We start from the raw sequence: 16,112 nt of genomic DNA, 5'->3' as shown, positions 1-16,112 counted from the left end.
AAAAAAAGTTTTAAAACGTTAGAATAAGTGCATAAAAACGCTTATAAACGCAGTAGGAACGTTTACATGCCTTTTTACAAAACGTCCATGTAGACCCAGCCTTATGTAATCTTAAAGACCTCCACAATGCAGACATAAAAGCTGTTTGAGCTGTTTTATTCAAGTTAATTGGAAGTGGGTAATTCCACTAAGCTACACATAATTATCACAATTTCACAATAAACTATAATGTTTTGCCTTCTAACTGTACCAATGACATCACTGCATAATATGTTGGTGTCCTAAAACATACAGTTTAATAATAACAGATGGGAAAGTGACCCAGTGCCTATTGTTTCTAAGGGGGATAGGTCTTCTTTCAAACATTTGCAGTAGAGCATGGCTTTAGTGTATTTAATAGGAGCAAGGGAACCGGGGTCATAGCAGTCTTTGTTAAATATATCTTCTTCATGGCACATCCCAGATAGGGAGTACCATTTGCTGCCTGAAGTACTACTGGTACTGTCTTTTGTGACTGATTATCATTATTAGGTGGAACTCTGCCAGAACACAGCCTTGGCAGGTCTAATAATTACATTTTAGGTGTGATTTAAACTATGAATAGTAACAAGCTAACAAGAGTACTGGAGGAAACACCTCCTGTGCTGTCTGCAAGAACATGTGATCGTTAAAAAAAAATAATTACCCCAGTTTACTTGTAATACCACTTAAATCCTATATCCAGGAAAATATTATGAAAATATAATATATTAATATGAAATTAAAATAAAACTGTGCTTCTTTTTGGTGCTAAGCAACACCACATGATTTTCCATTCAAATTCAGGATCATATATTGGGGCATCTACCGTTGGGTAAAATTTCCTGCTGTGACACAATACCGATCAGGGTGCTGGCTCCTTACAAAGTGATGGGTCAGAAATGCATTGGTAATAAGTAATCAGCAGTTGTAAGCCTGCCCTGTTGTTAAACAGCTGCTGGTGATCCCAACCACTGCTATGTTACCAGCCAGTGGCCTTGTTTAGTGCTCACAGACAATAAAGTAATGGAAAAAAATAACTTTCTTTTTATTGATTGCCCAGTGTGAATGGACTGTAATAGGTTATCAGTCCATTAATAGCTAATTCAGTCTCGTGCAGTCAATGTGTACATGGGTAGGCATAATTTCAATACCAAATAGGCTGTAAAAATACAGGAATCAGATAAACGCACATCTACTTTGGACAGGTAATGAGGTAAGCCTAGAATCGCCCAGAATCCATATAATAAAGCCTTTGTTCGTCCATTAAAACCCTTCTGTGCATAATCCATTTACCTGGTAATTGTTAATGAAAATCTCATTCCATTGCAACCCTATGGGAATCCAACTTTTCAATAAATTAACTGCATTATATAATTTATTTCATTTTGTTTGTATCCTTTTTTAGGAGATAATTAAAGTTATAAACACCAGTCAGGTGACAGTCATTAGTGGCGAGACTGGTTGTGGAAAAACTACCCAAGTGACGCAGTTTATTCTTGATGATCACATTATACGAGGCAGAGGGTCTGCATGCCATGTTGTATGTACTCAGCCAAGGAGAATAAGTGCCATTTCGGTAAGATATTCTAAGTAAAGGCAATTACCTTTTTTTGGGGTAGTTATCTGAAACACAATAGGTTTTACTGTATGTGACTGAGGTCAGGTTTATTGCATGCTGTAGCTAGCCTTATTATAATAATCCTAGTAATTCTTATGCACAAGTAAGCCTTGTTCTTTAGGAGCTCCATGAATTAGTTTACATTCTGTAAATGTTTAAAATATCTCTTATAATTTGGAATTAATTTACTTGTTGTGACATAAGGGGGTCCTTCAAACCTAAAAGGGTGTATATCCAATTTAACTCTGGATCTCTATGATCTTTGTTGTAGTTCCACAAGAACATTTGGATTTGGAAATAATGTTTTATTACTGGGAAATTACCTGAAAACTATAGGATTACTACTGCCATAAGGACGTCCGAATATAGTAGTGACACATTACACAAGGCTTTTAGAACTTTACATAAAACCTATCCTATAATATTTAGAAGCTTGCATAAACACAATCTAGATTGGTTTTGCAGTTTTTTTTTTTTTGGGGGGGGGGGCAAATTTTATTTTTTAATGACCAAATGCTTTCCTTTGCCACCTATGCTGGTTGTGTAAGTAGAGCCCTCTCCATCTTAACAAATATTTTAAAAATTCTTTATAATCTTTTACGCTCTTTAAAGGTTGATATACATATCAGTAAGTAATAATTTTAAAATGAGAGTACTCTGACTTCTTTTCATGCATACATACAAGGTACATATGCTTTGTTGTTGGTTAAAAAAAATTCAGTGTTGTAGGGAATCTTTTGATGTCATCAATTTATTGGACAGAATATGGAACTAAAAACTGTATTGTATTAAAAAGTTAGGCGACAGAGATAATTGTTATATAACTTTTTAATTGTAAGGGTAAGACTGCAAAATGTTATCTGACAGATTCCTGGTACAATGGTAGTTAATTAAAAATGAGCATAGACACAAGAAGAAAGAGAAGCCCAATCTACTTTTGTTAAAACTAATTATAAAAAGTATTGTCTAATATAAATGTCATATGAGCAGCAATAACTAATAAGGAAGAAAGGATTTAGGAAGGGGGTATTTGCCATGTTTAACTACTCTGGTAATTATCTATCCACAGCTAGATTGTGAGGTAAAAAAGTTCACCATTCACCTAACGAAAGATTGATCTTTGCTTAAAAAAAACAAAAAAACTTTTTAGCATTTTATGTGACATGTGCAAATAAGAGAAGGCCTCAATTGCGTTGTCCATGTACATAGTTGTACATATGTTTTGTAAATATATTTGTACATTTTTTTTATTGCCATATTATAATTACCAATACATTCATCAATATTTATTCGGCATAGCTTTTTTTTCACATTCATTGCTAAGAAACTCATATATTCTTGGAAACTATGTTGTTGCTTGTTTTTTTCCCCCCTATTTTTAATTAGTGAATAACATAAAATGTATACAAATATTTTATTTTCAGGTAGCAGAGCGTGTTGCTGCAGAGCGAGCTGAACCTTGTGGTAGAGGAAATAGCACTGGGTACCAAATTCGACTTGAAAGGTATTTAATAACTTAGGCCTCCCTTTGTCATTGTTATCATAATTAGGCCTGATTTTGTAGAGTATTTATCAGAATGGGGCTCCAGTTATGTGTGTGTTTTTTTTTTTTTTGGTGGTGGTACTATTTTTTTAAAAAAAATGAACAGGACATTTACATGATAGAGCTGTAAATTATGCAAACCCCATTGCATCTTTTACAATTTTTTTTTTTGTTTTTTTGCTTGTTTACTTTTAGTATAATGATGAAGTTTAGGAATCTCCGTTTATAGCACTTTGCAAGGAATCTGGAAATCATTTTGCTAATCCATTGTGCACTTGGACTAAAAAAGCCAAAGATTTTCAGGAGCCAAAATACATCTATATTTTTTGCATTTTGTTTGAGAATGGGTTGGTGGAATTGTTGAATAACACTTGGCATTTGTTTTCCCTTCTATCCTCCTGCATTATTGTGTTTAAATTGTTTAGGGGTAATGCATCTCTTATTTGCATGTAATGAACTTTATTTACTCTTTTAATATAGTCAGATGCCTCGGAAACAGGGTTCTATTTTGTACTGTACGACGGGCATAGTTCTACAGTGGCTTCAATCTGACAAGTAAGTACTCATTGCTGTGCATTAATGCTGTTGGTGTACTATTATTATGAATTATTTTTTTTATCACTGTTGGATTTTCTTTAGATACTTGGGCAATGTCAGTCACATTGTGTTGGATGAAATTCATGAAAGAAACCTGCAGTCTGATGTCCTTATGGCAGTAATAAAAGATCTTCTGAAATCTCGACCAGATTTGAAGGTCATACTAATGAGTGCCACTTTGAATGCAGAAAAGTTTTCTCTTTATTTTGGTAAGCTGTTTATTAAATCTGCACAGGTATTTTGTGCTTTTTAAAGCCTTACAACTCATGATCAGATTAACACATAACTATGCTAAATGCCAATTCAGCTGGCAGGTTGTGACAGCTAATATTGAAACCTGGCTCTGCTAAAGATTTGGGACCTTTCTGGGTAATTAATACCTGTACAGGATCCTATGATGTACATAGTGTCCCACAATGATGCATTCATCCAGCAATGTCTGATGGCTCACAATGATCCATCTGGTGATGGCTCTCCTTGGCTGTCTCTTCAGTCTCCAGTTTGACAGGAGCATGCCAGATTTCCTGAGCTGGGAATGGCTGTCCTCACTTATTGGGCCTGATTTTATTAAAGCTCTCCAAGGCTGGGTGATCCTGCAAACCTGGAATGAATCTGGTTGAGGATTCAAAACATTTGCTAGCAAATGACTTTGAAGAAATCCATTTCAGGTTTGTTGGATCGCCCAGCTTCACTGGTGATAAATCAGGCCTATTGGCTGAACAAATCTAAACAAACTCTGCCATATTTGTTTATTCCTAAGCCTCTAGTTTCAGTGATTTATGTTTATATTTTTTACAATCTGCTGGCTGAATTTGTGGTATTGGTTGAATTTGCCTCTTTCATGACTTCAATAGCATTCGAGTTTAGCTATGAATCAACCTTAATACGGGTCACTCATGTGAACTGTCGGCAAACTGACCCATGCCCAGTTAAAATCTCTTTATCTCAGACAGACTGGAGAAATCCTGGGCCCTAGTATTTCATATGGCTATTTTCCTTTCTAACAACTGTATTGGATGATAGTTTTGTGGCGGCCCAGACTGTTCAAATGCAAAACATTTTATATTTGAGACCCCTTTTTTTTTTCCTCTTACCAACCAATGTACTATCTAATCAGAACACTTTAAAAAACACTACAAGCAGATGACAAATGCAGAGGATTTTTCCCTAAAAGCTTGTTTCCTTTAAGTCCAATATCCATGTATTTTGTACAGATAGATCATGAACTTGTACTTTGTCTTTCTTGAATGCACACACCACAAGACATTTCTTCCTTTTATGTTCCTGAAATGTGTCTCCTTTCTTATTTGCCTTTATGGTGTTAACTGGGATTTGATTTTTCATCTAAGCCCTGCTGCAAACTATTCCACTATCTAGCAAGTCAGTCCATTTGCCAGTAAAGACTTTGCCTTTGGGGGTTGTAAAACTTGGTGAAGCCTAACCTTGAAGTAAGTGAATGTCCAGGCCTGGTCACACTTAAAGAAAACAGATGAAGCTAACACATATATTGTTAACAATCACTCTAAACCAGCGGTGTCAAACTCAAATACCCAGAGGCCCAAAATTAAAAACTTAGAAACTAGAGTCACAGGCAAACCTTGAAATATATTTAAAAAATTGAGGACATTTTTCCTTCTTATTAGATATAAACCCTTTTCATATGGAAACAAAGAGGTTTGGTTTCACACAAGCTTATAATAGAAAAAAACAAAAAAAAATTATTTTTATTTAGGAAAAAATCTTATGCCTCCTTCTCTATTTGTACCTTTCTGAGGTAAATTTCAATGGTAACATTTTTGCACAGGCTAACGCTAATAATAACAATATTCTTCCATGAAAATCCAAACATTCAAGTCCATGCCTTGGAGTAGCAAGGAAAAGTACAGCTGAGGGTAGTGCTGGAAATGCCAGACGCGGCCAATGTGGAGCTAAATCTTGTCCCGCCACTGAAACTCCCTTTTCATTGAAATAGCACCGCTACTAAAATGTCTGGCATTATTTGCGTCTATAAAACAGTCCAATGCCGGGAATTGTAGTAGTGGCGCTATTTTAATGCAGCAGCGGGCCCGCTGCGGTTCATATTTAGGATTCCTTTGGGGGCCAAAAAAAGGATGTAGAGGGCCAGATTTTGCCCCCGGGCCAAAGTTTGACACCCCCTGCTCTAAGTATGCGGTACAAGGGCCTACCTGATTGAACAGAAATTGTTTCGTTTTGGTTGCTCATTCTTTTGCTTAGTTGTGGCAGATAATTGCACATAGATTTAAATTGGTAATGTGTATGGTAAGCTAAGGGTTCAACCCAACAAGCTGCGTCTTATTCAGAATTGAAATGCTTTCTTGCATTGTTATGTGTTCTGCAACAGAGGGTCAACATAACACACAGTTTACTCTTTCTGTGGCTACAAAAAAAAAAAGCTAGATTGTAGATTGTCTGTTTGAATTATCCACATTTTGTATAAATCAGGAAAATGTTTTCTATCATTTTCTTCCATACAGATAAATGTCCAATGCTGCATATTCCTGGATTTACTTTCCCAGTCAAAGAGTATCTTTTGGAAGATGTTATTGAAATGCTAAGGTATGTTTCCTTTGCATTTTTCCTTTTTACTATAGTTTGTACTTGATATTATAAGGAGGCTTACATTTTTTATTAAGTTGTGATCAGTTGTGGATAGATCGGACAAGTTGGTGAATATCAACATAAAGTATACAAGTTGTTTAGTGTGCACAAACAATCACATACATCTCACTGAAGATCAGATTGCTTATATCTGGAAAATGTTACCAAAAGGGCAGAATATTTTACAGTTGTTGGGATGTCTGACTGATCAATTACTGCTTCAAAATATATTTCTTGTACTCTTAATTTTCATTGAAGACTGATCCACTCTATTACTTCAGCCCCTAATAATGTGCACCACTTTCTCAGTGGAAAATATAGAGCCTTGTAGCTATATGTAAGTGGATTTTCTTATGTTGATAGCTCGTGTGACAATATTATCAATCTATATCATGTGTTTAAGATATTCCACCAAAGACAAAGACTGCAGGCCTCAGTGGAAGAAGCGATTTATGCAAGGACGCATGATGCAACCAGAGAAAGCAGAGAAAGAACAGATATACCAGGAGCGCTGGCCAGGATATCTGAGAAAACTTCAAGGAAAGTATGTTGCAGACATTTTCACAGACCCTTGTGCGAGTACACGGAGTTGCTTTCCTACCAGTTGGGTGTTCTATGTAGTTTGTGTTGCCTGGGTGAACAAAACTGTTATGCGTATATTAGGAATCTATAATGACTTTTCTGTTTACTAAATTAGGTACAACATGGATTAGCTTACATGGGACAAACTGAATTTGTCTAAATACAAAAAGTCTTGGGTTGCCTTGTGTATTTCTTCCAAACCTGTTCTATAACACTGTATAAAACTTTCCCTATTGTGCAGCTTCATCTATTAAGACCAATAACCTCTGCACTCTCTCCTTGTCCAGGGTGACTGGTCTTGTATCCACAATTCATATCACCACTGCTTTTAAAATGATATAATGATACTTTGGTTTATAAAGATATTCACATAAAAAGTGAATATATATCCATTCTGGGTATCATGGAATATATTTGAATGAAGTTTATTTGCTTTAATTCACTTCAGGCATATTATTTAATCAAATTATTTGAATTTAATAGTCAAATATTATCAATAAGTTTAGTGAGTTGAGGCTCTATGTGGCCACTCTTTCTTTAAAGAGGAACTATACTCAAAAACAAAACAAAAACACACTTACCTTCAATCCCACAGGGCAGTCTGATCACTCCAGGGGTGTCCGGCATCTGGTTCCACGTCGTCCCGGAGCCGGCACTCCGGGCACCGCCATCTTCGTCTTCTTTTCCAGGTTCCTCATCCTACAACACCTGTCCCAGGCGCGAGATCGGGTGACGTAGGATGAAAAGAAAATTTGGCAATCTTTCAGCTAAAAGGCTCCTTCTGCGCATATCCCTGGCGGTTTTGCGCTCCCATTCATTCTCAACCACCTAGGTGCTGCACCCTTGTTTTTTTTTTTTTTTTTCTTTTTTTAAAGGGTGTTGCACCTAAAAAAAAAAAAAAAATTAAAAAAAAAAAAAATATATTTTTACCCTACATAAATGGGTTCTGACTTTAGGTACGCTTTAAGCATGTACCCTGAGCAGGCTGGAATCCATTTCTTGCCCAGTTCCACTCTGTTTGGTGTAACTAACTTATTCTCCTATTGCTTTCTAAAGCTACTCTGAAAGTACTATCCATGCCTTGGAATGTATGGATGACGAGAAGGTTGACCTAAATCTGATTGCGGAGCTCATCAGACACATAGTCTTGAAGGGGGAGGTAATGTTAAGCAGTGATTTATTTTCTTTAATTTTGTAATGAAATTATTGTTAAAGAAGTAATCTAGTTATGTGATAACTTTCATATGCTTTTGTTTTTCTGTATACCTGTTATGTTTAAACACAAGTAACCTTTTTTCTATAGAAAAAACTTGCCATCCTTTGTATTCAAACAGCTAACTCTGATAGTAGGTATGGCTACATTAGCATTCAGGGTGGGAACTCTGGGTTGGGGATTGCTGAAATTCTGTACTAACTTTAAAAATGTTCTTAAAAAAAAAAAAAAAAAATACTAATGGAAGTCTAATGTGCACATTGCTTGCAGTGGGCCAAACAAAATGTTGTGTCCATTTTTAGAGCCTATTGACAAAGAAATTATAATGTACTTGTCCTTGAAAATTGTGGCTGTATTAGTTTTAGTTTCTACCCTTCTTTTCTGTGAATGGGAAACTGTGTAGTGTTTTAAAAACCATGCTAACTAATAAGGTGCCGTAGAGGCACAGTTATAAGGTTACAATAGATCTGGCAAGATCAACAGGCATTTTTTTGTATTTATTGAACTCTTATAACCAGACCCTTTTGCAGTTTATCTTAAACAGAACCAAAGGGAAAAAAATATGAACAGTTCATATTTGAATTTTACAGGAATGGCTTTAAATGATCAGCCATTCAGTAGCCTGTCCCTGCCTAGTTAAAGTCTACCTAAAGCTGTAGTGTAACATCTCCAATTATTAACAGCATAACAAGTATGCATAAGAGCTTATTCTTTTTGATGAAAAAGAAAATATGTCCCCCACATTCAGTAGACTAACGACTCCTCACTGTACAGCATTAAATGATTGGTTCTAATCAGGCCAGGATGCCTGCCACTGGGTGAGCTCCCACTGTATTAATCATATAGGAAAGCCGAAGAATGCAATATTGTATTTTGTACACAGGAAGTCTTCAAATTGGCAGCTCTATGAGAATTCCTGCACTATGTGCAAGGGTAAAAACTCGTATTGCCACTATTTATTTAAATTGCATGTAAAGCCATTTAAATATAAGGCCATTACTGTTTAGTACACGTTTTTATTTCAGCCTTCCATTATTTGTCCTGGGTGAACCAGGCAAAAGATACTTTGGTATTTAAAATATGGATGTTTTTGGGCTGTTTAAATTTAAGATGTTTCTAGTTGGTTTGTTCTTGTTAGTTGCTATAGTTTTATAACTCTTACTTTTCCTATGTGTAGGATGGTGCTATACTAGTGTTCCTTCCAGGATGGGACAATATCAGCACCCTTCATGACTTACTGATGGCACAGTGTATGTTTAAATCAGGTAAGCAATTTGAATTATACCCTGTACTAAGAGATCTATGTAGACTTCCATTGCCAACTTCTGCTGTGAAAATGGTGGTAGCTTAGCTGTTATTTTGATAAAGTAGGTAATGTATTTTTAAAGAGGTTGACTCGGAACAAGTGTGTAGACTATGACTACAAGTTTGGTCCAGGTCAGCAACTCATAAGGCTCTATTTTTAAAAAAGGAACTCTGACATTCCTTTAAAAATTTCCTGGTGGGAATTAGTTACTGTTGTAATCACATGGACTCTGAAGATTCCAATGAGATAATGTTTGTGAGATTATCTGATTACCTGTTTAACAAATAGAGCTCATAGTGTTGACACCAGAGACAGCTGGACAACTAACATTTTCAGAAGACCACTAATGAAACGAACAATCATGTTTCCTTTTTCAGTCTTTCATGTTTCAGTTGCCTCTTTTGTAGGTGATATTTGAAAACTCTAAAACAATCTTTATTGTTTGCAGATCGGTTCATTATTATTCCTCTTCATTCATTGATGCCAACTGTCAACCAAACACAGGTGAGCTTTCTTCTTTTGTGTTATAAGACAGTTTGCCTCCCTCATGTCATTAGTTTGCTCTTGTTGACAGACAGTTGTGAGTTTTAACTTTTCCAATTGTAAGGATTTATAGGCCTATCTGGTAAGGAATACAAAATTTTAGTAAAAATTAAAATACCATAAATCAGCTGTCTTATAAAACAATCACTTTAATTTCCTGAAAGACAAGTGTTTAATGTTTACTGTAAACACCACCTTGATACACCAGGTCATGTTAGAAAGGTAGATGGTATAGGTGTATTCCACCAACATGTTTGTCCTAGATATATACTCATTCTGATTAGTTGGTATAGGATACTCTTTATATTATCTCCCTGGGCAAACTAGTGTTTCTTGACTTTTTTTTTTTAAAGGGGGAACCTCTGCTATAATTACTATGACCACAACTCACAGTACATTGTGGTGGTCAATGGGAGGAATGCCTCTTACATTGCTGGCTGGTGGGAAGATTGTCACCCTTACAGATAACCATAAAAGATAATTTGTGCCATTGGTATCCAACCTAATGGGTTAAAATTGCTGAAGGAACCCCTAGCAAACTTTGGAGCATCCCTAGGGTTCCTTAGAATTTTGCTCCTATGGTGTGTAAATACAATTATTTTTCCAGGGTTCTTGGATTTCCTATTTAAAATAATAGTGCGCTATAAATTAAAAGGTCCATTACACCAGTTAGTTAAAGCAGAAGTAAATTAAACAAAGGAGCAGGAAAGCAGAGTTTTTTGCGGCAAATCAAAATATATATTGTACTTAGAACATATAATAGAAAATGTGACTTTTTGGACAATAGTGAAGTTCAATCATAAAATGTGGTTCTAATTGGTTTTTCCCATTATTATCTAAAAGTTAGAAAAAGATTTTCCTGGGTGATTTAAAAGAGACCGCTCCTGACGCGTTTCACCGACTGGCTTCTTCAGGGGATGCACAGAGACCGTTTACATATTGTGTCACCGTGGTGGTTCTTCCTTGGGAAGATGGTACTCATTTAAGGGTTACTAGCGTTCCAAATCACTTCTAGTTCAAACATGATAGATGGCAAGGAAATGGCTAAGATAAACTGCAGAGTGTGCATTTGGACCGCTAGTAATCCTTATATGAGTACCATCTTCCCAAGGAAGAACTACCATGGTGACACATTATGTAAACAGTCTCTGCACATCCCCTGAAAAAGCCAGTCGGGGAAACTTGTCAGAATAAGGGACGTTCTCTTTTAAATCACTAATGCACAATAGTGACAGCTCCAGGATCATGAACATGCACAGGAGTTACAATATCTCCCGTGGCTGGTTCTGTATGTGGCGATGACTGCACTGTGTAGTTTATAGCCCAAACGAAAACCCACCAGGAGCTAGGAAAGTATCTATTGGCCATTGCATATATCTTGTCAAATAGTATATCTCCCTGTTTTTTTTTTTTTTGTTTTTTTGTTTTTTTGTTTTTTGTTTTTTTTGGGGCTTTAGATCCACTTTAACTGTCTTGTGTACAAACCCTTATTTAATAAAATTACCACAATTCGCGCTAAAACGCGTCATAGGCGTTCATATAAGTTGTTGCCTTTTTAGAGTCAAGCTTTAAAACGCTTGTAAAAACGCATGTAAACATGGTGGGAACGTTTTGTATGCGTTTTTAAAACTGTCTGCCTAGACACAGCCTAACGTCATTTTTTGTTGCTCAAAACTGGACTTAGTAGGATAAAGAGCATTTTGTCTCCTCCAGGTTTTCAAAACACCACCTCCTGGGGTACGAAAAATTGTTATTGCCACGAATATTGCAGAGACAAGGTAAGCCTGTGTTTGCAGAAAATCTTTACAGAATGTGTTGTGTAAACATAGTATTTTTCAAGATAATTATCACATTTACAACATCATGTAAAATGGTGGCTACCCTTTTTACATAATTAAAAATGTGCTTTTACTTTTTTTAATACTGTCCCCTCCTCTTATCTTCTCTCCTATGCAACAGTAAAAGCGGAAAAGGAAACCCGCAGCCCCCTGGGATATTTACGTCACATATCCTAGGAGACTGCAGACTGCTCCTTCTGCAGATTCTCCATGTTTGAAGCCTCTTTAAAAATCTCTAATAAGAGTGCATACAAGATCAATCATCCCACACAGAGAGGGCAGACTTGTAGTATAGGAAACTTCTGCACTTCACTAACACGAGTGTTCCCCCTGCCATCAACCCATTATCCCCAGCTTTTCACTCACCTGCAGTTTTCCCACTGAGCTTTACAAAATGGACCATCGGTCCCCCACTGGCTTTACCTCCCTTGTTTACAACAGCAAAACATTTCCCTGAGAAACCGAGGTCCAGCAGGAAATGGTTGCTTCTGGATTTTTTACGCTGGATTGCCTGTGTACATTTATAATAATAATTCTTGGCCAGAGAACAAATAAATTGTTACTTTTGGCTTTTATATTTAATTTGGCTTCACCTGACCTAAAGCAAATTCTCTACCACTGGGCCTAATATTAAAGGGAAGCTTAGTATAGCCATGAAGCGGTAAAATAAAAAGCACATTTGGATGTCAGAGGCGGTGATTATTACTTGACTATCAATTACAGCTTGTTAAAAACATTTTTGTGGTCATAGACAACTATTACCTTTTTTAAAGCAAAGAAAATGTTACTGCTCATATGGTACATCAATATGTTGGTCCTTTTAGAAAAAAAATTGTGACATTTCTTGGTGATGTGTGCTGTTTTATGACAGACAGATGTCTCCCCCACCTGCTGTCCTCCATGAGACACCTGTGTGTCTGTGACTGTCTGTTATACACTTTGTGTTTAAATTTAAAGAACAGCTATATTTTAGGGCTTTGAAATTGTATTTACATACCTTTCTTTTCTGCTACTGTCTTGTAACTACCTTTCCTTTTCCATTTGGAAGTAAAAGTGTAATGCCAGGTAGATGTTGTCTGCCAAATTAATACTGGAGGTGGAGGTAAAAATGACCCCTAGAGGCCAGGCAGTTCTAAAATGGCTTCTACGGCATAAAAGATAAAACACTAGCATTATAAGCTAAGCTTTGAAATAAATGCTTCATACTACTGTGGAAAAGTCATCTATGAAAAAATGTTGCAAAATAGGAATGCTTTTTAATTATTGAATTGTTTTAAGTTATCAATTTGCACCGATTGGTGAAAACAATGTGGCCTTAAAATTGCACACAGGTTTTTTCAAACACATTGGTCTAGTTCATGATTACACTGTTATTCCAAACAATCTAAATCGCCTGTGTAGACTAAAGAAAAGCCATTCTCTACTAACAATATGAGATCACTTATGTCCATTTAATGTAAAAAAAATCCTATACAACTGCAAAACCAGAGTAGGTGTGCAGCTTTTTTTTTTTGCAGAAGCACAAAGAAACAGGCAATGGGCCTGATTTAATTGAAGCTCTCAAAAGCTGGTGAGCATACACTTTCATCAGGGTGATCCAGTAGACCTGGACTGGATCTGGTGCAGTATTCAAAATATTTGCTAGCAAATGACATTGAACAAATCCATTCCAGGTTTGCTGGATCACCTATCTTTATTGATGAAAGTGTATCCTCTCCAACCTTGGAGAGCTTTAATAAATCAAAAGTGTTCTACAAAAAAAAACATACCATATATATCTGTCTGTAACTGAAAGCATTTTGTATAAGGATTTGAGTGGTATAGGGGTTCTTCTGGCAACAGCAAACTGTGGTGGAGGTTCCTTGTAGATGTGGGAGTTGCATGTTTGTATGGAGAACATGTGCTCAGATCGTGTTCTTAATGCTAAAAAAAATACAGGCAAATACTTATCCATCATGTGGTACCATCGGGATGGCATCTGATCAGTTTCAAATTCACTCATTATCAGACCAATGACCCCCAGACATACAGCTAAAGCCATATAGAACAATCTTCAGCAAAAAAGAAAAAAGATCCTGGAAGAAATAGTATGACTCCCACATTCCTAAACTGTAAAATAAGCAATTTTGAGAGCCTGAATCAAACGGTTATTTGGAACAACCTACCCATCAAGTTCCTTCTCTGGATGAATTGATGCTTTCCTAATAACAAGGAAGACACCCCAAATAAAGACTTGATTTGGGCTTTTATTTTATGTTTATGCAGTTTGTAGGTTGTAAATTGATAAAACAATTTTTTTCTTTTTCATATTTACGTAACCTTTTCTGCACAGCACTGTATAGTTGGAAAGTGTTAATTACTTTGCCCCTTTGTTATGTATAGGTAAATAGACTGCATTAACCTGGGTAAACTTTAGAGGGCAAAACTTGTTATATATTAAAAGCATAACAGAAAATGCAACCTGGACATTTCAAAGCTTATCTAAAACCAAAGACAAACATTGAATATATTGCAGCTTACTGCTCTTTTGATATGGAGATTTATGTGATCCTGCCAGCAACCTACTTTTCTGTCCAAGGGGGACAATGTCTACTGTACTCTACACTGACAGGACTACAGAATATATCCTCTCCTCTTCCTTTTACCTTTTGGATGGATGTTTTAGGTATATGGACACAGCTGGGAACAATGCCAACTGATAGTGTAGCAGAGGCAGATGGCACAATAGGTTTTCAGTTCTTCAAATTTTTGGGAGGATTACATTTTTGCACTTTTTTGAAAAGATTAATAAATGTTATATTTACATGTCGGAGGGAGCAAATAACAGAAGTTTATTGTTAGGGTTCAGTATTCAGCAGTGATTTAATCTACTGTGATTCAACATATTCAACCCAACATAAACATTTAAAACATATTTGTAGGGCTTGAATGTAGTAACACATTTTATATTGCTTGTGTTTTATCTTAGTATCACAATAGATGATGTTGTGCACGTGATTGATGGTGGCAAGATAAAGGAAACAAACTTTGATACTCAGAATAATATCAGCACTATGACAGCAGAATGGGTTAGCCATGCTAATGCCAAGCAGAGAAAAGGACGTGCTGGCAGGTAAGCAATTGTGGGATTTGTTGTCAAAGATCTGATCTGGACCTTGTTTAATGGTAATTTTGTACAATGCTAAAATATGACATAAAGAGGAACCAAAAAAAAAAACTAATTACATTTACTTTAATAAATTTTGTTTCATTTCCTGACAGAGTAAAGCCAGGTTTTTGCTATCATCTATACAACAGCCTGAGGGAAAGTCTACTAGATGATTACCAGCTACCAGAAGTTGTAAGGACGCCTCTGGAGGAACTTTGCCTTCATATAAAGGTATGAACCAGGACTGCAGTTTCCTTGGCCACCATTTGTATTTTAGTTAGTGCTATTGGTCATCTTGTATTTTGTTTTATGTGCAGATTTTAAAGCTTGGAGGCATTGGCTTCTTCCTTGGAAAGCTGATGGATCCACCATCACAGAAAGCAGTGTGTCTGGCTATAAACCACCTAATGGAACTGGTAGGTATATGTGTGGAAGTGTAACTGGGTCCTACAGTCTTTTCTTGTGATCACGTGTGCTCACATATCTCTGAAAGGCCTTAAATTGCAATATAAGATGTTTTCATTTTTTGTAACCATAAGCAAGCATAATCATAAAATGCTTTAATTGAAATTTGGTAATACTAATTTCATATTTGTGGTATCAAAAAATGTATGTGTTTAAATAACTAAATTCTATAGTTTATGTACATGGATTCTCAGGTCTTAACCACAGTTAGAAATGCCAATCTGTTCTATTCCTTTCCAGAATGCTCTTGATAAACGTGAGGAACTGACTCCCCTGGGGGTTCACTTGGCACGGTTACCAGTTGAACCACATATTGGAAAGATGATTCTTTTTGGGGCATTGTTTGGTTGTTTGAATCCGGTCTTAACAATTGCAGCGAGTCTCAGCTTTAAAGACCCATTTGTTATTCCTTTGGTAAGTTGTTAAGATGGTAAGTCGTTAAGGCAAAGGGGAAAAACGTTTGGGGCCTTATTTTGAAATGGGGATGCCTCACAGCGGCACTCTACCCTTTGAAAGGAGAATATCATTGGGTCATATATAGACCCAGTTCTGTTTAGGATAAGAACCTACTAAATGGTTATGTTCATGTAAGATTTATACAGTTTTGCTTAGGCTATTG

At 36.3% G+C, this 16,112-nt stretch overlaps 1 protein-coding gene across 1 annotated transcript in view; it reads left to right on the top strand.

Moving 5' to 3' along the window:
- The window catches only part of DHX36 (DEAH-box helicase 36), a 30,875-nt gene that overhangs the window by 6,968 nt on the left and 7,795 nt on the right, over positions 1–16,112 (top strand). The window contains exons 5-18 of the mRNA XM_072407995.1: positions 1,427–1,597; positions 3,064–3,143; positions 3,663–3,737; positions 3,822–3,988; positions 6,275–6,356; positions 6,802–6,942; positions 8,037–8,139; positions 9,371–9,458; positions 9,948–10,003; positions 11,756–11,820; positions 14,849–14,992; positions 15,142–15,259; positions 15,346–15,444; positions 15,734–15,907. Coding sequence (XP_072264096.1) covers positions 1,427–1,597; positions 3,064–3,143; positions 3,663–3,737; positions 3,822–3,988; positions 6,275–6,356; positions 6,802–6,942; positions 8,037–8,139; positions 9,371–9,458; positions 9,948–10,003; positions 11,756–11,820; positions 14,849–14,992; positions 15,142–15,259; positions 15,346–15,444; positions 15,734–15,907 — 1,563 coding nt within the window. The remainder of the gene's footprint in view (positions 1–1,426; positions 1,598–3,063; positions 3,144–3,662; positions 3,738–3,821; positions 3,989–6,274; positions 6,357–6,801; positions 6,943–8,036; positions 8,140–9,370; positions 9,459–9,947; positions 10,004–11,755; positions 11,821–14,848; positions 14,993–15,141; positions 15,260–15,345; positions 15,445–15,733; positions 15,908–16,112) is intronic.

Source organism: Pyxicephalus adspersus, chromosome 4 (assembly GCF_032062135.1).
Source record: "Pyxicephalus adspersus chromosome 4, UCB_Pads_2.0, whole genome shotgun sequence".
NCBI lineage: Eukaryota > Metazoa > Chordata > Amphibia > Anura > Pyxicephalidae > Pyxicephalus > Pyxicephalus adspersus.
Note: the sequence above shows the minus strand (reverse complement) of the source record. Positions and strands in the feature narration are given on the sequence as shown.